At 52.2% G+C, this 22160-nt stretch overlaps 2 protein-coding genes across 2 annotated transcripts; one reads left to right on the top strand and one right to left on the bottom strand.

The window, feature by feature from the left end:
- The first annotated feature begins 17 nt into the window (after positions 1–17).
- Positions 18–12108, top strand: PSMD13 (proteasome 26S subunit, non-ATPase 13). Its single transcript, XM_040255487.1, has 13 exons — positions 18–794; positions 2035–2113; positions 6949–6983; positions 7065–7120; positions 7343–7386; positions 7571–7657; positions 8109–8280; positions 9268–9347; positions 9427–9552; positions 9994–10056; positions 10652–10732; positions 10929–11045; positions 11617–12108. Exons 1-13 carry the CDS (start codon positions 700–702, stop codon positions 11710–11712), a joined length of 1131 nt encoding a protein of 376 aa, XP_040111421.1. The 5' UTR covers positions 18–699; the 3' UTR covers positions 11713–12108.
- Positions 12109–12530: 422 nt separating this feature from the next.
- LOC120874224 (cytochrome c oxidase subunit 8B, mitochondrial) lies at positions 12531–14119 on the bottom strand. The gene is made up of 2 exons (XM_040255488.1): positions 13922–14119; positions 12531–12695 (listed from the first exon to the last, which is right to left on the bottom strand). The coding sequence occupies exons 1-2, from the start codon at positions 14030–14032 to the stop codon at positions 12594–12596; spliced, it is 213 nt and encodes a 70-aa protein (XP_040111422.1). The 5' UTR covers positions 14033–14119; the 3' UTR covers positions 12531–12593.
- Between the last annotated feature and the right edge of the window lie 8041 nt (positions 14120–22160).

Here is a 22160-nt window from a genome sequence, read left to right as displayed (position 1 = left end):
CCTTAGCCTCACGCTCTTTCCCCGCCCCTGTGCGTCTTTCCTGCGCGTCCTTCCTGGCCGTCCCGCTCAGCTTGTCCGCCCCTGCAAGCGCACCTTCGCCAGGTCTTCGCGAGCCCTTGCCCTAGGCTCACGTTCTCTTTCCTCGTCCCAGCAGCCCAGGTGGAGGTGGACGTCAGGTGGGGGCGGTTTCCTATTCTGTTGAGTTCCCAAGAACAAAGTTCCCTCTGGTTCCCAAGACCAAACCTGGAACCTGCATTTCTCTACCCTCGCTCTCAGCTTTTTTCTGTTGAGATGGAGATGAGAACTAACAGTTTGGGGAACGCTTTTTGTGGTCAGGCATCATATTTATACTTAGTCCTCGCAAGCCACTACTAGGAAGGTGGTATTGTTAACCCCACTTGAATCAAGAACATTGCGTCACAAAGGTCACACAGCCAGCTCGACCTAGGCGCCCGTACTCTTCAATGCCTCAGTAGCACGGCCAGCTTCGAGGGGAAATCCGTTACAAACCCTGGAGAGAGCGGGGTCCAAAGCCAAGAGGCGCGGTTACTATGACAACCAGCCGGCGCCTAAAGCTGAGCATAGTGCTCCCAGCTTGCCCCGCGTGCCGCAGCGCCGGAAGTGAGTGAGCACTTCCGGCGGCCTCCTCCGCGCCCTGGCGTCTGCGCGATACTGCTTTCCCCGGTTGTTCCTGCAGTCATGAAGGACGTACCCGGCTTCTTACAACAAAGTCAGAGCTCCGGGCCCGGCCAGGCCGCCGTGTGGCACCGTTTGGAGGAGCTCTACACCAAGAAGTGAGCGCCGAGCCGAAGGGCCGTGGGCCTCCTGGAATAGGAGAGCGACAGGGGGCACGGGGTGGGCCTGGACCTTGGCGGACTGAGGGTGCTCGGACCCGTGTGGATTGAATGGGGACAAGCTAGACAGAGAAGGTGTGCTGAGGGACCCGGAAGGCAGGACCGAGGAGGGAAAAGGGTGACATCCCACGGGGCTGAGGAGACCCCGACTGGGTTTTGGGATCTAGCGTTCGCTGCCTTCTGGACCTGTGACTGAACAGATACCGATGTCTTATAGCCTTGTCATAACCTACTGTTATTTTTCTCAGCAGTCTGGAGAAACGAGACCAACCAGAGACCAGGGCATTTTTTTCCTCTGTTGATTCTGCCGCTAGTTGCTAGTGGTTGCTGGCTTGCAGCCCCTTCGCGTGCCATGGCCCCTGCGTTCCATTGCACTTTGTACTGGGCTTTGTGCACCTAGAAAGATCTTAGAGTATGGGTTTGTTTAGAAACAGGATGAATTTCAGAACAGTATCAGTTGCTAAACAACCATCTCTTTTTAAATGAATAGAATAAAATGTCAGCAGTGGGTTAGTGATCTTTCACAGGAAAACACAGCTCTTGTAATACTCCCCTGTTAACAACCTTGGCCTTTAGCATTGCGTCTTTTCATGGATATTCAGTGTGTGTTTTGATGATAGCAGCCTTCTGCTATTAGCAGATTTTGAGGGAGAAAAATCTTAGTTTTGGCAAATAATTGCTTGTGTGCCCTTTGTACTTTTCATGCATTTTACTTGCATTCTTAAAAACTAGCCTTTGGTTTCAAATGCGCTGTGTCATTGTTCTAGAGATGTTCTGTATTAGCTCGTTCAGTCCTTCATCCTGTTCATAAATGAGGAAACTGAAGCTCAGTTTAAGCTCCTTCCCTGAGGTAGTCAGCTAATAAGTAGAAGAGCCAGAATTTCAAATTCCATACATGTGGTTCCGAACTCCTTGTTTCCAGTCAAGTCTTGCAGTAACCCTTTGAGGTAATCTAGAAAGATGTTCTCCATTTATAGCTGAGAAAAGTGAGTGATCTCTCGGTGACATAACCATTGAGTGGCAGAGACAGGGAAGGAACTAAGCTTTAGAAAGCCTTTGCTTTAGCTTTCTTGTGTTACACATTAGAGATGATGCGTGCTTGTTATTTGATAGAGCCGTCGCAGGTGAGGTGTCTGTGGCTGATGTTGGCTCGCAGGTTTAAGAGTCTTGTGTCTTTCAGGCTGTGGCATCAGCTCACACTTCAGGTGCTTGATTTTGTGCAGGACCCCTGCTTCGCCCAAGGAGATGGTCTCATTAAGGTGAGTGAGTCGCCACGCTGTGCCTCAGTATTTAAATACGCTCAAGTGCTTTCAAAGATAAAAGGGGGCCTTCTCAATTATATATATATTTATATAAGTCTACTCAGCAGTCACTTTATGTCAGCTACCATTCTGAGTGCTTTACACATTTATTCATCTAAGGGGACGACAGAGGATGAGATGGCTGGATGGCATCACTGACTCGACGGACGTGAGTCTGAGTGAACTCCGGGAGTTGGTGATGGACAGGGAGGCCTGGCATGCTGCGGCTCGTGGGGTCGCAGAGCCGGACACGACTGAGCGCCTGGGCTGACTGAGCTGCTCACAGCAGTGTTGGTGGATCAGCACTGCTCTGCTCTGTGTCCCTCAGGTGGAGGCAGACGCCAGCAGCTTCAGTGACTGGCCATAGATCACAGCTGATAAGTGACAGAAGAAGACTCAAACATAGACATTCTAGCTTCTTCTAGAATCCCAACCTTGTCGACATCTGTACTTGTCAACAGTTGCTGTAACTGCCGTCTCTCCTCACCCGCTCTCCCCTGCTGACTCTGCTAGTTTCCCCCAGCACTTGGTCCTGGGCAGTGTGGGGCGGTGCTTCACTGGGGAATGGGAGGCTCAGTGTCATGGAATGCTGCTTCGTGTCATGCTGCCTCTCGTGGAGCCTTGTAGAATCTTGTCAACAGGAAAACACACTCTGCCTGAGCCTTTCCCAGATCCCCTGCTTTCCACCCCACAAACCCCTCCCTTTGCCCACATGTGTTTACTGGTAGACTGCTGACTCGGAGAAGGCAATGGCACCCCACTCTGGTATTCTTGCCTGGAATATCCCATGGACGGAGGAGCCTGGAAGGCTGCAGTCCATGGGGTCGCTGAGGGTCGGACACGACTGAGCGACTTCACTTTCACTTTTCCCTTTCATGCACTGGAGAAGGAAGTGGCAACCCACTCCAGTGTTCTTGCCTGGAGAACCCCGGGACGGGGGAACCTGGTGGGCTGCCGTCAATGGGGTCGCACAGAGTCGGACACGACTGAAGCGACTTAGCCACAGCAGACTACTGACTTGATGGACATGAGTTTGAGCAAACTCCAGGAGTTGGTGATGGACAGGAAAGCCTGACCTACTGCAGTCCATGGGGTCACAAAGAGCTGAGTGACTGAACCGATCTGAGACTACTCTTTGAAATCTTTCCTGATATCTTTCTCCTTGATGCCTTTCTCTTGGGTTCTGAATGAATCAGAGGTGTATAAATGCACTGGAACTGAAACCTAGTTTGTAATGATAGTTTCAGTTATTTGCTTTAATTGTTGTTATAGTGAAGCTTACCACTTTGATATTGCACCATCTGGGCTTCTAAGGCTATCTTGTGGTTTACATCTATCGGTTTGACATTTTACTACTCAGAGGAACTTGTAATCTTCTGTAAGCCTGGAGATTTTGCTGGCCATGCTATCTTCTGGATTATGTGAAAAAATGATAAATTAGAGCTGTCTCAATATTTATTCCCTGAGGTTCTATATCATAGTGGTAATTATGAGTGATAACTCATAATCGCTCATTTCTGTTCTTTGGTTTCTTATCTTCAAATCACTTTCACCTCATAGCAAAATATTTGCTCAGCCTTTTGGGAATGTGACATCATATTTAGGTTAGTAGATTTGTTTACTATTTCCTTGGACAAAATAAACCTTTAAAAATTATTGGGCCCCAGCCCTCGTCATTCTCAGATAGATAGTGTTGACAAAAATGCAAATTAATAATCAAAAAGGAAAAGGGAGGATTTTATTTGAGCCAAATTGAGGATTATAAGCTGGGAGACAGACTCTCAGAAAGCTCAGAGAACTATGCAACATGTTAGGATAGAAACCAAGCCCCGGTCAAAAGCACAGTCATACATATTTGAGACAGAGGGTAGTACATCAGAATGACATACTGATATTTTACATACGGTCCATCAAGGATGCATGACCAGGCAAGGTCATACAAAGAGAGCAGCAAGTCACCTTGACCACTACAGAGCTGGGAAAATACGCCCTTCATTTAAGAAGTTACATGTCAGAAGAAAGGAAAAAACTGGTGTTTATGGTGGAGCAGATGCAGAGTGCAGGGGAGGGGGGAGGCCCAGAGGAAGAAATTCATGTGTCATTTTTCTTGTCCTGCTTAAAAATATAGGTTGTTTGTATTAATATTCTTTATTCAGTTTTAAGCTTATATATTTTAGTGCTTAATATAAATTTATTTCATCAATAGTATTCATGAATTTTCAGTCACCGGAAATAACTTTGATTTTCTAGACTTAGTGAACTTTTTGCCTTAGAGAGTTTTTTTTTTTTTTTTAGGTAATTTTTTAGGTAAATCATAACATATCAGAGAAGTTGAAACACTCCCTCTCAATGATAAAGGTATCTTTCAAATAGTTGTCTGTGATGAAACAGCCGTCTTATAACGTTGGCTCTTTGCCAGGTGCCTGAAATAAATATCTAACTGGCTGCTACAGGTTCATTCTTCCCCCTGAGTTTCATTGAGAAGTAATTGGCACTGTGGACACGGGTTTGGGTGGACTCCGGGAGTTGGCGATGGACAGGGAGGCCTGGCGTGCTGCGGCTCATGGCGTCGCAGAGTGGAGCACGACGGAGCGGCTGGACTGAACGTTGTCTCAGTCGACGGTACCCCGTGCAGTGGTCTGCTGCGCGTGTGGATGCAAAGTGGTCACCACAGCGAGTCGGTAGCACAGCACCTCCCGTTGGTACTGGCTTGTTTTCCTTGTGATGAGACCTTGTGAGATCTCTCCAGGGACTGTGAGGTCGACTCTGCGGAGCGGTTAGCTGTCGTCACGGTGCTGTGCGCTCCCTTCCCCGGGGCTTAGTTATCTTGCAGAGAGGAGTTTGCACCCTGACCTGTTGGCCACCTCCGCCGCTGCTTCTGGCAGCCACCATTCTGCTTTCTGTGGGAGTCAGCGTCTTAGGTTCCCCGTGTAAGTGAGGTTAGACAGTGCTTGTCTTTCACTGACTTACTGCTCTTCACGTAGCGCCCTCCAGATTCATTTGCGTTGTCACAGGTGGCAGGATTCTCATTGTTTAGGCTGAGTGACATCCCATTGTGTGCATCTGTTCACCGCATTTCATTTCACAGAGACATCTCCGCCTTTCAGTCTCCACGCGCAGAGGAGCCTTCAGCGCTCCTCGCCCAAAGCTGACGTGTCTGGAGGCCCCCCTCCCAGCTTCGCCCATCCTGGGCACACTTCGCCACCCTGCTGCCCAGCTGTGAGAGCAGAGGCTGTCATCAGCTCGCCCTGTGTGACCTGCCCACGCGGAGCAGGCCTGGCTCGGCTCCTTGCAGGTTTCTCAGACTCTCTGTCGCCCTCACTGCCTTTGCCCCCCCTCTCCTGTCATGGTTGGAGAAGGCAGTGGCACCCCACTCCAGTGCTCTTGCCTGGAAAACCCCATGGATGGAGGAGCCTGGTGGGCTGCAGTCCATGGGGTCACTAAGAGTTTGGCACTACTGAGCGACTTCACTTTCACTTTTCACTTTCATGCATCGGAGAAGGCAATGGCAACCCGCTCCAGTGTTCTTGCCTGGAGAATCCCAGGGACAGGGGAGCCTGGTGGGCTGCCGTCTATGGGGTCGCACAGGGTCGGACACGACTGAGGTGACTCGGCGGCGGCGGCGGCAGCTCCTGCCAGGACCGCTGGTGGCCTCGGCCGGCCTGTCTGCTCAGCCCTTTTCCTTCCCGTCTCCTTTGCATCCAGCCATGTGTGTAAAATACAAATGTGGTCATGTATGTCCACTGGGGTAGCTTTGACTTAAGGGTGGAGACCAAGGCCCCGGCTCTGTGTCCTGCAGAAGCGCTTCTGAAACCTAACGCAGTTATTGCTTTGGTGCTTTTGCATATGTTCGTTCCTGTCTGGAGTGGCGTCCCAACTACTGCGTCTCCCACATCAGATTTGCCCACCTCTTACTGCCCGTCATCCCTTAAAGCTCAACTGTCAGTTTCTGAAAGAACCTTTGCAGGCTCTCTCATCGGCTAATCCAGCTGTGAGCTTTTTTCCTTGCTTTATAACTCACAGTGTTGTCATTTATTTGCTTGCAAGTCTGGCTTCTCCACGAGGCCAGAAGCTCCTCAGAAGTTCAGTTTTCCTCTTACACATTCTGTGCTGCAGTACTTAGTAAACAATCTCAATAAGTGCCCAAGTGTTTGCTGAATGACTGTGACATTGGATAATGGGACATAATTAGTCTGCAACCTTCTGACCTCTGTTTAGTTAGTGAGCCTTTCAAACGGATAGTCTGTTTTATTCAGAGAATACTTTGGAGGACAAATAGATGAATTGGTCCTTGGGAGAGTCTCACGGGACAAGGTTCTAATTCTAAACGCTAGGGGAAAAAAAAAAAACTCTAGCTTTTTTCAGTAGTTTATTGGTGATCATTTTAGAATTATCTATCTATTTGGCTGTGTCGGGCCTTAGCTGTGGCACTCAGGATCTTTCTGGGGTCGTGAAGACTCTTTGCTGAGGACACAGACTCTCTAGTTGCGGCCCAAGCTCGGTTGTCGCCACGCATGGGCTCAGTTGCTCTGCTGTATGTGGGATCTTGGTTCCCCAACCAGAGGTTGAACCCGTAACCCCTGCGCTGCAAGGCGGATTCTTAATACCTTGACCACCAGGAAAGTCCCTAGTGGTGATCATTTATGTGAGCTTAATAAGCCCCAATTTGGGTCTTCTATTATTCAGCACACACTTATGCAGTGCCTGCCGTCTGACGGATGCTAGTGTCTGAAGTCTTGATTTTGCAGAATGAAAGACGTCTTATAATTACTCTCTGTGTTTTGGTTCCACAGCTTTATGAAAACTTCATCAGTGAATTTGAACACAGGTAAAAATCTTTTGTTTGTTTTTGTTTTTGAAAATGAATACATTGATTTGTTGACGTTCAAAGACTGGGTTTTTATTTCAGGGTGAATCCTTTGTCCCTGGTAGAAATCATTCTACATGTAGTTAGACAGATGACTGGTGAGTCTTTGTTTCATAAAGGAGCAAATCCTAATGGTAATTAAAATGATCTCAAAGTATAAGTTAATTGAGCTTTTGGATTTCAATAGATAATGTAAAATTCTCAGTCTTGTATTTTATGGTCTAAGCCTAAAGATTATCCCACCTGTAAAGATGGACACTTTACAGGTACAACAGGGTACTCCGGTGGTGATGCTTCTGACTTTGGTCTTTCTTTTCTAGACCCTAATGTGGCTCTTAGTTTTCTGGAAAAGACTCGTGAGAAGGTAAAGTGAAGTCTGAGCCAGCTCTTCTAAAACAGACGTGAACTACAGCTTGTGTCTGTGCCCACTGTTCACAACTCTGGGGACCAGTGTGTTCGTAGTCATGCAAGTTAGGTCAGTGTACGCATGCCTTCCTTGTTACTCCCTGCCCACACTTCTGAGGGTCCCTCATTTCTGATGTCTTTAGGTAAAAAGTAGTGATGAGGCGGTGATCCTGTGCAAAACCGCGATTGGAGCTCTGAAGCTAAATATCGGTGACCTGCAAGTTACAAAGGTAAGATTGCCACAATACAGATTTATCATTGTTTAAAACTGTAAGGGGAAAAAAATCCTAATTTTCCTCTTTGTTTAGTTTTAAATAATTTTAAATTACAGGAAAGTTGCAAAAATAGCCCAGAAGACCCTCCTTCGCCTTCACCTCGGGGTGCTGTTCATGTTGTTTCTCTTTGCCCCCGTCATTCTGTGCTCTGTGTGTGCGTGTAGGTTCATTTATCTTTTTTTTTCAAAGCCGCTTAAGAATAAGTTGCTGATATGATGCCTGTTACCCTTAAACAGAGTTCTCTCCCTTTGAGCGTGTACATCTAGCAGGATACCGCACAGGATGAACTGAAGTTTTCCATTTTAATGTAGCCAAATTTATCGGTCTTTGTGGCTTATGCTTTTCACCTTGTCACGTTACTTGAAAAACGTTTAAGTTAGAAAGCATTCTTGCTTCCTGTGTATAGGAAACTATTGAAGATGTTGAAGAGATGCTCAGCAACCTCCCTGGGGTGACATCCGTTCACAGTCGTTTCTACGACCTCTCCAGCAAATACTATCAAACAATTGGAAACCATGCATCCTACTACAAAGACGCTCTGCGGTTTCTGGGCTGTGTTGACATCAAAGATCTGCCAGGTAACACAACCAAGAGGCCTGTGTCACAGGAGGAGCTCGCTCACACAACGTAGGAGTTGTGACATGCCTGAGGCACCTGATCTCAGAAATTACCCAAATGTGTTTATTTTTTCTAGAAGAAAGCCCGTGTGGTAGGAAGAGTTGTTTAAGCCTTAGTTTTCACATTTGTTTTCAGCCTTTAATTCACTGACAGTAAGGCTGACCCTCATAGCCCTTTACTGTTTCTGCTCTGGAACTGCTCCTTTCTGTGGTCTGTGTCAGTGAGAGGTCGAGTGATGTGAATGCCTTGACCCCCTGCAAGGCACCGTGACAGCCCTGAGCCTGGGACTCTTGTCATGAAATGGAAGTGCTACACCCAGGGCAGTGAATTGCAAAACTCTTCAAAGGATTTGGGGGGGAAGAAAAGTGGCCAGTGACTTCTGGGGTTGGGGTGAGAAGTGTGTGCTCACGAAAGAAGTCTTACCCTATTTTAGCATCCTTGAGGTGTTTCACAGTATTCTGCTGAAGCTGAGGAGATCAGCAACTCCTAAAATTGTTAGTGCAGTTTTAATTGCTACATTTCAAGAAAACTATATTGGAAAAAGCAACTAATGTGGTCAAGAGAATAAGGGGACAAAATGTAGGTTAATTCTAGTCAAAAGAGGCTAAATGTGGTGGCTCTAAGCTGGATAAGAAATGGTGCTGCTTCCCACAGCAGGCAAGGAAGGTGAGGAGCACACCCCACCAGGCAGTAGATACACTGAAAATACAAGTAGATTCACATACAGTTAGGTAAAAAGAAGCAATGAATGCCTTTCCTACCAAAGCTGCATATATGGTTCCAGGTACAGTCTGAGTCAATCCAGTACTCGAAACGAGAGAGCTGATGTTAGGGCTTTGTAATATAGCCATTACAGAAAACAGTTTATTTTCTGTGGGATATTTCTAAAGCAAAACAGAACTGATTCTTAGGCCTGGAGTGTAACTGGAGGTGCGTTGTTGCCGTAGTGTCTGAGCAGCAGGAGAGAGCTTTCACGCTGGGACTGGCAGGACTTCTTGGCGAGGGAGTTTTCAACTTTGGCGAGCTGGTAGGTGGACTGGGGGGGCACAGATTCCTGAGCCCGGGGAGGCTGAGCTTCTGTCGGCTGACCATGTCTGTCCTCGCAGCTCATGCACCCTGTGCTGGAGTCGCTGAGGGACACGGACCGGCAGTGGCTGATCGACACCCTCTATGCCTTTAACAGTGGCAATGTGGAGCGATTCCAGACTCTGAAGACCGCCTGGGGCCAGCAGGTCAGTCCCGTGGGATTGGCTGTGCGCCTGTGGAGCTTGTTCACCGTGTGTGTGTTGGTCTATCGAGCACCTTCCTTCCACATGCCAGGCCCTGGGCTCACTTTGCTCTCTAACCCTAACCCTTCCTGCCTTTGCTGGTGCCAAGAGTCCTCTTGAAACGCCAACATGCACCTTGTGGTCCTGCCCCCTGGCGTTCCTGACAGTGGCCCAAATCTTACTCTGTAAATTCTTTGTCTTGGAAAATCCTGGGTCTTCAGCTAAGCACTGTTCTAATGATTTCCTGAGAAAAATGAAGTCCGATTCACTTGAAGCTAATAATGACCCTCAGTGATCTAAAGTGGGAAATGTTTGGGCCTGCCCAGTTTTTTTTTTGCCCTGTTGACGACTGTAGAGAGAATTTCAAAGCCCAGGTCAGGTAACCGATGTTGCGTTGCTTTACAGCCTGATTTAGCAGCCAATGAAGCCCAGCTTCTCAGGAAAATTCAGCTGTTGTGCCTCATGGAGGTGAGCAAGACCAGGGCCTGTTAGGCGATCCAGGACCCTGCCGGGAGCCGTGGCCCTGCAGGCTCTGAAGGCCCTCGGGGCGCAGCTTCCGCTGTGGTGGGGGCGGCTCCCCTGCCCCTGCCCCCCAACCACCTCTGCTCTGCCTTTGCCGCCACCTGCTTTTTTTAGTCTGCGTTTGAGCCTTAGCTTCGGTGACCCCTTCTCAGGGTGGGATTCCCTGTCCATCTGTGCTGAAAGAGCTGTGGCCGGCCTCTCTTCATCTGCCCGCCCTCTGTCCTGCACTGGAGCGTAAGCTTCTGGACCAGAGGCACTTTGTGTTTCTGGGTCACCGCAGTGTTGCCAGCTCCACGCACAGCCCTGGCACGTGGCAGCCTCGAGTACTCATTCAGGAAATGAGTAATGACTGTTCTAGAAAACAACGGTAAAGCCTGTCTCACCTTCTTGTCTAGGAATGGGAAGCTTAGTCTGAGTTAAGATATGTGACTAATACTAAGAAAATTTTAGTATCTGGGGTACTGATAAGGTCTGTGTTTTCGGAGCAAGTATTGACAAAAATATCTTTATCAGTTCTCTGACTTACAAACATTTTTTTCAGATGACTTTTACACGACCTGCCAATCATAGGCAACTCACTTTTGAAGAAATTGCCAAAAGTGCTAAAATCACCGTGGACGAGGTATGCAGCTCTCAGAGTCGGGGGGCTGCAGCAGCAGAGCCGCTTCCTAGGGTCCGGACTCTGTGTGCGTTCACCGCGCCTAGACTCGGGCCACAAAGACACTGAGCCATGCTCCTCTCGTGTCTCACAGCTGGCGGGGTCCACGGGGATGTGCGTGCTGGCGCCAGAGTGTCTTACGCAAGCCCCCTCTGCACAGGTGGAGTTGCTGGTGATGAAGGCCCTCTCGGTGGGGCTGGTGAAAGGCAGTATCGACGAGGTGGATAAGCGGGTTCACATGACCTGGGTGCAGCCCCGCGTGTTGGATTTGCAACAGGTAAAAATGTGCTTGAAATACAGAGTTCACCTCTCTGGGTGTTTGGGGTTGTATCTGTGCTGTCTTAGTTTCATTTGGATGGAAGCCATTTAGGAATAAAGCATTGTTAGACAAGAGATTTCAGAGAATGAATTACTGCTCTATGGACTAAGGGCTTTTCAAAGAACCTAATTTAATGCAAGCTTGAGATTTGAGCCCTGCATTTACAGCTTATTGTGATAACAGCGCAATTTGTGCTTGAGGATGGCTTTTAATCTTAAAATTGGTACTCTGATTAAATATGCTTCTGGATCTGTGATTTGAGCTAAAATCTATCTTATTTATATTTTCTGGAAATTTAATCCTCTGGATTTCTCCCATTCTTGCCTGTTTTCTTTCATGCAAGTTTTTCTTAATGTCCTTCTGGTAAGAATTGACGGGGACAGTCCCATCTCACACACCCAGCTCACCCAGCTCCGATGTCCTTTTCAATAATGCTGCCCTAGGGAATTAGCTGGACATTTAGGGCTGCCCCATCAGCTGCCATGATGCCCAAGCGCCTTAACACGCACGTGTCCTGGCTTGCACACAGATCAAGGGGATGAAGGACCGCCTGGAGTTCTGGTGCACCGACGTGAAGAGCATGGAGATGCTGGTGGAGCACCAGGCCCACGACATCCTCACCTAGGCTCCCTGGCCTCAGCCTGCCTGTGGAGAGGTGTTTCGTGGCTGATGATCCGGGCAGCTAAGAAGACCTGCGTTTAATCGGGGGTGGGAGTGGGATTCAGCTTTGAGTATGGACTGTTCTTACTGTGCAGGTTGTCACAGAGGCCTGTCATTGATGAGGGAGCCAGCCATAGGCAAAAGCCTCCTTTCTGGATGCCGTTGTAGCCTGCAGTGGAGGAGGGTCACTGGGGCTCAGGTGAGGCAGCAGGAATGTATGGGTGCCTCCAGGAGTGGGGAAGAAAACCCCTCGTAGGTGGAGGGCACCCATTCCAGCAGTGGCCTCCACTGCACCCACACGTGTGAGTGGCTTCTCCAGTGCAGCCTGAGGGTGTTCCTGTAATAAATGCCTTGCCCTGTCCTTTCGTGGTTCTGTCTCCTTAGGCTTAGCTCCCAGGTTAAGCCTGTGCCTGAAGTGGTTAAAAAGCAGGAGCTGAAACCTGGTGGAAATTTGGCTTTGATTCTCACCGTCTGCTCTGAGGAGAAGGCATCCCTGACCACACTGGCCATGGGGCAGAGCCAGAACAGAGGGGTGGCGGGCGGCGGGCACAGCAGCCAAGGAAGCGAGGCCTGCCTGTATTGTTGCCCAGGGAGACGTGGTGTCTGTTTCCTTCTAACCTGTGTCCACCCATTGCCACCAAGCCAGCAGCTTCTGTGGCCTGAGGACCCCGATGCTGATAGGAACCAGCCTGTCAGCCCAGGGTGGGTCCAACAGCCCAGTCCTGGGCATCCAGGGGGAGTGGGGCAGGTGCACGGTGCGCAGACAGACAATCACCAGAGCCGTGAGGAAAGGAGGGCTTTAATCTGATCTTCCTGTCTGTGCCTGGTGCGGCGGCCGCAGAGCCTTCATGCTGCTGAGCTCTTCTTGTAGTGATCCAGGTGGTGCAGGACCCAGCCAGCAGGAAGCAGGAAGCTGAGGAATGTCACAGAGAGCGCTATGGCCTGCTCCTGGCTCGAGAAAACGCACATGAGTTCACTTGGCCCAGGCCGACTGCCCCTGTCCCTGGACTTAACCAGAGCATGGTGAAGAGCTAGACACGCGGCCCTGCCCCTTGGCTCCGGCTGGACCCTGGGCCCAGCAGCGTTCGCTCCATCTGCCCGATAGCCTTATCTGCAAGATGTGAGCAGTGACCACTGCCGTTGTAATGGAGGACAGCCTGTTGGACTGTATTCTCTGGGTGGGACCTTTTATCGCAGCCCCACCCTCTGCCTGAGAGCCTGGCCTGCTCCTTGACCTTGAACTCCTTCCCACCCAGCGTGCTGTGCGCCCTCCCCTCTGGTCACCCGCGGACTTGTGCACGCCCGGTGTGGTGTCAGCTTGCTTGGAGCAAGTCCAGGGCCCTTTCTCTGAGTGGTGGTCCTGTTCAGAAGCTTGGGTGGGGTTACCTATACGTGTGTGTGTGCACGCGCGTGCATACGTGTGTGCAGAGGCCACGCCACCTGGCACCCTGTGTTCTCAGTGGCTGCACCCTTGGAGCCCAGTTCCAAAGCACCAGCTATATTTCACCTTCATTGTTTCCTCCTGAAACAGCCCAGACTAGTCGTCCCACCCCTCCCCAGAGTGATTCAGGACTCCGGGTTTGAGACCATCCTTCCTTACTGACTTTTCACTCCCAGAGATTTAAGCAATGTTGGCCTAGAGTAGGGACTGAAGGCTGGGTTCAGATCTAGTCCTATGACCTTGGGCAGTGACCTTGGCTTATTTATGCTTAAAATAGAGATAAGTTGTTGACTGTCCTGGAGCCCCAGGGTCGCAGGTTTGCATTTTCACCTGGTCTCTCACAGACCCTCAAAGCAGCCCACTCTTTCCTTCTAGTGGGTGGTAAAGCGAGATGCCGTGGGCACCCCCCCAAGCTCGGCCAGCCGCGCTGCTGTTTACAAGTGGGGCCTGAAAACAGAGGGCCCCCGCCCACCGACTGACTGCAGCTTTGGGAGCCTGGCCTGCAGGAGATGGCTGCGGGGACCCCATTTGGAAACTTGGGACACTGTTGCAGCTGAGGGTCTGAGACTGAGCGCCAGGGTCCCCTCCGTAAGCAGGCCTGAAGGAAGCCCTTCCCTGTGCATCCTGCCTCAAACCCACCTCATCCTGAAAATAGGACCACCCACTCACCCTGCCTGGGGTAGGGGCCCCCCACCCCTCACCCCCCACTCCCCACTGCCTTGGTGGGACCTACCTTCGGAGAAGTGGGTGTTTTGGCTGGCTTGGCAGTGATGTGTGCCTTAGGGACCACCCAACCCCCCAGCGGGGCTTGCAGCAGCCTGACGGTGGGAGCCAACCTCAGCATGGTTGTAGGGCTGAGCTCCTTAGTCTAGTGAAGTTCCGGGTGTGCACACGGTGTGCCCTTTGCTCACTTGGTTGCTGGAGCTTTTTATAGCTCACGGAGGCAGCTGCAGCTGTCCCCTCCTGTCACAGGGCTTGGCAGAGGGAAGCCTGCTTGGAACTGGGAGAGAGAGGGCCTCAGACCAGCAACTCCAGGCCCAGCCCCTGCTATGGCTCCTGAGGGAGCTTCAGGCTGCTTGCGCTGCGGGGAGGACTGGCCTCTGGAAAGGACGCTCACTTCTTGGTGGGGAAGGAGCTCAACAAAGAAGCCGGACCAGAGAAGTTGGTTTGAGAAGGCAAGAAGGGAAAGCGACATAATTTAAGAGTTAACCCTAAATATCTGGGAAGTCAGCAGGCAGTGCGCTGTGGGGCTACTATGAAGTTCTCTGACGCCGGAATTCCTGGTTGAATGGTCAGGCTTTCTCTACCTGAACTACTGGGTACTGGGTGGCCCTGCTCTACCCTGGGCTCAGCCCGGGGCTAGCCCAGAGGCCGCCGTTCCTCAGGGGCTGGGCTGCGGAGGAGCAGAGGGGAAGTTCAGCAGACAGAGGATCTGCCTCCAGGCCCACGTGCAGGGACAGGTACTCAGGGCTGAATGCACTGGGTCGGCACCGCCTGCTGGCCAACGGGAGGTCGCTGTAGCGTTGCCGGTCACTGCATGTGAGCTCAAGCCTCTTTCTCTTACTTCTGCAGGTGATGAGCTGTTCATTCCCTCCCACACCAAACACTGGTTAGCGAGTTTGTTTTCACGCTGAGAGTCTTCCACATTCCTTCTGTGCAACACCCCCTCAGCCCCTGCAGTGAAAACCCTGGACTAATTTCCCCGAGAGAATGGAAGTGCCGGAGGAGACCACTGCCTGGCCCGTCAGTGTCCTCTGGAGAGCAGAGAGCCACCTGTGGGGCTGTCAGCCTGTGCCCTCAGACCGCCTTCTGCCAGAGGCCAAAGGTGTCCTCTGTCCTGCCCTGGGGCCCTGAGTGCCGAGCCCACTGAACCCACGCTTGCCCTCCCCACCCGGCCTCCACGGGTGCTCCCCCAAAGCAGCCGGGATGCGGCTTCCCGAATACTCTGCCCAGCTCTGCCCAGAACCCTCCAGCAGGGCCCAGAGGCCTGAGTGGTCTGGCCGCTGCCACCTGGCCCTCCCTGCTCCCCTGCACCCGGCGCTGGCCGCCCGTCTTGTCCTGGACGTGCCATGCCCTGACCCACGCCGGTGCCTCAGTCTGGGGGCTTTCCCCTCAGCGTCTCGTGTCTTCAGGGCACGCAGACCCTGAGCAAGTGACGTCTCCTCAGATGTAACTTGTGGTCAGGCCCACAAAAGCAGGGACTGGTGTGTTCACCACGGAGACTTTGGGGCCCAGAGAAGGTTTTCAGTCAATGTTAGATGGATGGAGGGTGGGGAAGGAAGGGATGGGTGGACGAGTGGGCAGCTAGGAGGCTGGGCGGAGGGTTAAGCTGGAGGAGTGCAGAGTCCGAGAGGATAGGAAACTTCGGGGTCACGACCCACCGTCAGGATGACTGAAAGGCTAGTAGTGACAGGGATCAAGGCCACAGCCCAGAGGTCAGTGTGGGTGTGAGCCCAGGGGCCAAGCAGCAGCAGGACGCCTCACCACGTGGGTCAAGCCCCAGACTCAGCACTGGTCTCCGTCCTCATGAATGGTCACACCCCGACGTGACTGATGATGAGACTGAGGAATCAGTCTGCCTGCTCCTCCCTGGGGGCTGCACCTGTTCTGAACGTGGGGCTCGCTCCTGGGCTGCCAGCCCCGCCTTCCCAGGCCCCAGTCTGACCGTCCTCCTATAACTCGGTTTCCCAGGAAGGAGCCAAGTCCTGGGAGGCCAGAGCAGGAAGTGTGTCCTGAACATTATCTCCAGCCTCGGGCTGTGGGGGGCGCTGCCCCTCCTCTAGAATAATCCCTTCCGCCTGAACCTTTAATTATGGCTTTGGGCTCAGCTGGAGATAAAGCTGTGGATCAGAGGCACGGTCACCCTGCCCATGGCGTTTCTTGTCTCACAGATAAGACCTCCTGCCCCGTCGTGCAGGCCTGGCTCTGAGGGAGGCCTCCTTCTCCACCCATCCTGGCTTGAGGGGCTCGAGGTATAGGTGGGGGGTGGGGGGCAGTAGAGTGCCTGTTGTGCTCTGGGGCATGAACCCCAGGCACCCAAGAAAGACCCTGGCCAACCCAGCGTGAATGGGTGGAGCCCAGTTGAGGAGCAGGACAGAGGAACTGGAGGCCACTCTCAAGGCGAAAGAGATTCCAAGCCTGTACTCAAGCCTGGATGGACACTCCGGCCTGCCTGTCCACCTTCCCCAGCCCTTTTGACCTTCCCAACCTTTCCAAGCATAAACTGGCTCACCTCACCCTCTGTTCACGCAGCTGCTGGGGCTCAGCTTCAGCCCCCAGAACCAGTCATTCAAACCAAACTCTGTGCCAATCGCTGCTCCCCGACCCACACCGAGGCTGCCGGAGGTGGGAAGCCCAGCACAGCCTCTCCATCGCCCGAGGTCAGGCTGCCTCCGCCCTACACACAGTGCAGCCCTAAGTCCTCGACTCCCTTTCTCCACTGGAGTCTGCCTTTTCTGGAAAGAAAACAATGTGCCCTGTGGAGAAAGCAGTGGTGGCCAAGTGGGGGTCACTTTGAACAAGGAAGTAAAGGGCCCTGAGGGGTGCAGGGTGGGGACAAGGATCCCCTGCGAGAGCTGGACAAACCAAGCCGCAGAGGGAGCACAGCCCAGGGCTGAGGCCAGCCAGGCCCGTTCTGGCCTGTCCTGGGCAGGGGTGGCGTCAGGAAAGCCTCTCAGGGCTCTGTGGACAGAGGACCCCTTCTTCACCCTCAGCACATGTCTGTGGATCCGGGTCTGAGCTGGATCTAGGCCCTAGACCCGTCCCTACTGCCCCCCAGGGCAGGGAGATCAGCCACCGTGCACACCATGCCACCAAGGGCCACCGGAAGGTCTGGGGCAGACTGTGGACTCATGGCACCACCCTGTGGCCACACTCGGAACCACAGACGCTCTTGAGGAGGAGAGGCACTGCCCATGGGGCACAGCCCTGCTCTGCAGCAGACATTCTAGGCCTCAAGGACCCAGACAGACGCACACGGGTGCAAGCGTTTGCATCTTCTGTTTATTGCATTGGAAATCTGCTTTCAGCTCATAAAATACAGCTTCTCAAAGTACGCTCTCTAGGCCAGAGCAGCAGCATCACCTGGACCTTGTTAGAGCTATCGGGAGCTCTGGATGGTCCTGGTCATCTGTTACAAGACGTCCCCTGCCCAAGGCTTTCTGATGCACAGCCAAGTGTGAGAAGTATTTTCATGTCATACGCAAGCTTTATGCTTCATAACCACTGAAAACTAAAGACCATTTCCAGAGAGGTTAGAAATCTCACCCAGGTTACAAAACTCACCCCCCACTCCCTTAATCTACAAATACGCACCTCCACTGAGTACTTTTTAGGGTTAGCAAGACGAACTGGAACCGAGGGTCACCGGCAGAGATTCTGTGAGAGGCCTGCTGCCCGATTTCTGCCCCCAAACGCCGCTTTGCACACCCCTCCTCTGAAACTCAGCTGCTACCCTCTTCACACTGGACGTGCTCACAGACAAATGCTGGTGCCCAGCAACAGGGCCTTGTCACAGTCCTGTTGGTTTGGTGGTTGGTTCCATGTTTCGGCTTGGCTGGGCCGTGATGCTCCATATCTGGTCCAACATTGTTCTGGGTGCATCTGTAAGGGTGTTTCTGGGGGAGATTAGCGTCCAGAGTTGGGACTAGGTAAAGCAGTTGGCCCTCCAAAATGTGGGTGGGCCTCACCCAATCGGAGGACTGAACAGAACAGAAAGTTGGCCCTCCCACGAGTGAGGGCTCCTCCTGCCCGACTGCCTCCTCTGGGACATGCTCTCTTCTCGCCTCGGACTCAGCTGGAACATTAGCTCTCGCCTCTTGCAGGGTTTCAAGCCTGCGTTTCTCAGGACGGAGCTGACTGACAGGCATCCTGAGCCCAGCTCGCCAGCTACAGGTCTCGGGCCTTCTCAGCCTCTATGATCATGTGAGCCAACCCTTGTAATAAGTCTCCATCTACATCCTGTTCGTTCCGTTTCTCTGGAGAATTTCAGCTAATACAACTGTATGCTACGTTTTGCCTCAATCAATGAACCAATATTGCCAAGTACTCAGGTGTTTCAGTCCTGTCGAACTCTGTGACCCTGTAGACGGCAGCCCACCAGGCTCCTCTGTCCACGGGATTCTCCAGGCAAGAACAGTGGAGTGGGTTGCCATGCCCTCCAGGGGATCTTTCCCACCCAAGAATCAAACGTGGTGTCCTGCCTGCAGGTGGATTCTTTACCCATGAGCCTCCTGGGAAGCCCCAGTATTGATACACCACTGTTAAGTCAAGTCCGTAGCTCCTTCGTATTTCTTCACTCTCTCTCTGACGCCCCGGGGCCCCACATGACAGCCCTCTCTTCCCCGCAGTCTCCTCTGGGCTGTGGCCAGTCTCAGACCTCCCTTGTCTTTGATGAAGTGGACAGGGTTTGAGAACTGTTTGGGTGTGTCTCCGGGAGCCCCTCTGTTGGCATTTGCCTGCTGCTGTTCTCAGGGTTCTCAGGGTTATGAGGTTTGGGAGCACGGCAACAGAGGCAGAGTGCCCTTCTCATCGCGCCACGTCGAGGGCACAGTCCAGATCGGTGTGGCCTCGTGCGTACTCGTCTCGCACTTTGGGTTTCAATCGATACTACTGTACTTCATTTTGTTGCCTGAATGTTTCTGGGTTTGGTGTTGGGAGTTCCTTCTTTTGACTGCTGTTCCCCCTTGGCAAACCGTTTTCATTATGGAGTTTTCTCATCTTTTTTAATTTGTCTTGAACATTTTCTTACTTCAGTTCAGTTCAGTTCAGTCGCTCAGTCGTGTCTGACTTTGCAACCCTGTGAATCGCAGCACGCCAGGCCTCCCTGTCCATCACCAACTCCCGGAGTCTACCCAAACCCACATCCATCGAGTCCGTGACGCCATCCAGCCATCTCATCCTCGGTCGTCCCCTTCTCCTCCTGCCCCCAATCCCTCCCAGCATCAGTCTTTTCCAATGAGTCAACTCTTCGCATGAGGTGGCCACAGTACTGGAGTTTCAGCTTCAGCATCAGCTAGACTTTATTCAAGTGAGAACCTTGGAGAGAGCAGGTCCAGGGTGTTCGTAGTGACCACGTGGCTGCCGTGGCCTATGAGCCCGTGGACTCAAGGGACAAGGGACTCTGGAAGACTGGAATTCGTGGCTCGGCAGTCCTGGGGGGTGGAGTCCAGGGGAGAGAACTGGAGCGGAGGCCTCCCCTTGCCTCGGCGCGCCCCCGCGGCTCTGTCAGCTGTGCGGAGAGGGCCCCCGCCCTCCTGGCCCCCAGTCCCGGCAGCAGCCCCTCCCCGACGGCAGGCCTCAGACCTCCTCCCCTGCAAGCCGCCTGTGTCCTGAAGAGGCCGGCGCCCGCGGACCTCAGCACAGCTGTCCCCGGGCCAGGGCGCCCCCCGCACCGCCGGCGGCGCCCCCCACGCCCACCTGTGAGCCCACTCCTGTCTGCTCTCTGCTCCGCTCTGCCCTTGGCGCTGTTTAGTTCGTGTGTAGCTTACTGATCTGTCCTGTTTATTCTCTGTCCCCTCAGCAAGGGTGCAGGCACCTTCCAGGCAGGAGATTTTGTTCCTGCCTCTCCACACCACATATTCAGGGGCTGTGGGGCAGGCGCTTCTGTTTATTGTGGTAAAATATACCTAATGCAAAGTGTTTCATTTTAACCACTGTGAAGTGTAAGATTCAGTGGCATTAATTACATTCACGACATCGTGTTACAGCCAGAACTGTTCCCAAACCCGTTCATCACCCATCGCCATTCCCTCCCCGACCCAGTCCCTGTAACTTCTCCAGGCTACTTTCTGTGTGGAGGAATTTATCTGTTCTGTTCACTTCGTGTAAGGGGAACCGTACAGTATTTGTCCTCTGGTGTCTGGCTTACTGCACTGAGCATGTTTTCAAGCTTTATCCTGTCATAGCCTATGTCAGAATTTCATTCCACTGTGTGGCTGAATAAGAGTGCATTGTATTACCCGTCACATTTTATCTATTCATCTATTGATGGACCCTTGGTTTGTTTCTATCTCTTGGCAATTGTGAATGACGCTGTTAAGAACATCTGTGTACAAGTATCCATCCAAGTCCTTGTTTTCAACTCTTTTGAGTCTTTGGAGAAACAACCAAACCATTCCCCACAGTTGGTGCTCTATTTTCAATTCCCACCAGCAATGCACAAGGATTCAAATTTGTCCACATCCTCGACAACACTTGGGATTTTTTCCATTCTCTTTTTTTAAAAACTGGAAGTCATTCTAGTAGCTGTGAAGTGATATCTAATTGTGGTTTTCAATTGCATTTTTCCAATGACTAATGAAGTGAAGTGAAGTGAAGTGAAGTGAAGTGAAGTGAAGTCGCTCAGTCGTGTCCGACTCTTCGCGACCCCATGAACTGTAGCCTACCAGGCTCCTCCGTCCATGGAATTTTCCAGGCAAGAGGACTGGAGTGGGTGCCATTGCCTTCTCCAGTGACTGGTGACTTGGGGCACCTTTTCGTGTGATTATTGATCACTGGTACACCTTCTTTGGAGAAATGTTTATTATTCGAATCCTTGCCCATTTTTTAATTGGACTGTTGGGGGTTTTTTAATTTAAAGAGCAATAGGAACTCTTTATATATCCCAGGTATTAATCTCTTATCAGATATATGATTTGCAAATACTTTCTCCCATTCTGTGGGTATCTTTTCACTCTCTTGATAGTGTCCTTTGGTGCATAGAAGTTTTTAATTTTGATGAAGTAAAAAAAAATTTTATTGCTGATGCTTTTGCTGTCATTATCTAAGAATTCATTGTCAAATTCAGGATCATGAAATCTTCTCCCATGTTCTATAGTTTTAACTCTTAAATTTAGCTGTTTGGTTCACTTTGAGTTACTGTATGTGATGTGAGCTAGGGGCTTTAAGCCATTTTTACTTGTATTCCCTCCCTTTAAGCTCACAATCCCAAGAAGTTCAGATGAAGCTGATGAAGGAAACTGGCCACAGGAATGTCAAGAGCATTTCTAGGCTCACGCAGTGGCCAGTGAGCGGCAGAACTAGGAATTATGCTGTGCACAGGACCCCCCGGCCCCCAGACTTCACCGCCTGTGGACCCCTGGTCAAGGATGAGAGGAGGGGAGCGGAGGGAGGCTGTTTAGGCAGGTGGTTGGAGGCCTCTGGGGAGGGACATCTGAGCAGGAGGTGGAGGAAGCCAGTGATGCGCTGCACCCACTCTGCGTGCCCACACGAGAGCTGCGCTGCGGGCCTTGCCCAGGGAGAGGAGGGGCTCACAGGTGTGTGTGCCGGGTGGGGGTGAGCCACGGGCAGGGGCGGGGGTCAGGGACAAAGGCCCCTCGCTGATCTGCGAGAGGAGCTGGAGCCTGCGAGGGGCTCCCCACTGCATCAGCAAGGCCCCAGGGGCTTCCCTGTTCCCGTCCCTCTGTGGCCTTCGCGGCCAGGAGAGTCCCCAGCCCTGCAAGACAACAGGGACTCTCAGGGACCCCCTCCCAAAGAAGAGCTTCATGCAGAGGGCAGCCCCGTCTCTGTGCCCCCTGGCTGAGGACGCTTGCCAGCCATCCGGTCCTCCCTGAGCCTCCCAAGAATCCGGATGGTGCCCTCATCCACCTGATGAATCCAGACCACCTTGGGAAGCAGAACCTCATCCACGATCCTCCACCAAGCCCCACCTATGGAGGGGCTGAGGAGCAAGACACCCCCCCCAACACACACAAGCAGAGACCAGCACGAACCTGGGGGTCTGTCAGAGAAGGGGCTGCCCTTCCCTCCTCGGAAGTGGGGCTGTGGCCAAAGGCCTGGACTCCATGATGGTGGGAGGCCCCCACAGCTGCAGCAAGACAACCAGGGGATCTCAGTGTTCTTACAAGCCCAGTTCGCAGAGGGAGGAGGTCATGGGGCGGGCACTCAGCAGCCCCTCAAGCCTGATCAGACTTTAGGGCCCTGGTGCTCCCCGGGCGGCACTGCAGGTGCCAAGGTCCTGCCAGCAGCCCTTC

The sequence above is a fragment of the Oryx dammah genome, unplaced genomic scaffold, assembly GCF_014754425.2.
Source record: "Oryx dammah isolate SB20612 unplaced genomic scaffold, SCBI_Odam_1.1 HiC_scaffold_15, whole genome shotgun sequence".
Taxonomy (NCBI): domain Eukaryota; kingdom Metazoa; phylum Chordata; class Mammalia; order Artiodactyla; family Bovidae; genus Oryx; species Oryx dammah.
Note: the sequence above shows the minus strand (reverse complement) of the source record. Positions and strands in the feature narration are given on the sequence as shown.

What these genes read in the sequence shown, in the direction of transcription:
- PSMD13 (XM_040255487.1), top strand. Translation starts at nt 700, where the DNA reads ATGAAGGACGTACCCGGCTTCTTACAACAAAGTCAGAGCTCCGGGCCC. An exon ending in TGACATCAAAGATCTGCCAG is followed by an intron (nt 8,281 to 9,267) that starts GTAACACAACCA and finishes TTGTTGCCGTAG; the next exon opens with TGTCTGAGCAGCAGGAGAGA. An exon ending in GCGTGTTGGATTTGCAACAG is followed by an intron (nt 11,046 to 11,616) that starts GTAAAAATGTGC and finishes GCTTGCACACAG; the next exon opens with ATCAAGGGGATGAAGGACCG.
- LOC120874224 (XM_040255488.1), bottom strand. Translation starts at nt 14,032, where the DNA reads ATGCTGAGGTTGGCTCCCACCGTCAGGCTGCTGCAAGCCCCGCTGGGG. An exon ending in AAACACCCACTTCTCCGAAG is followed by an intron (nt 12,696 to 13,921) that starts GTAGGTCCCACC and finishes TTCTCGAGCCAG; the next exon opens with GAGCAGGCCATAGCGCTCTC.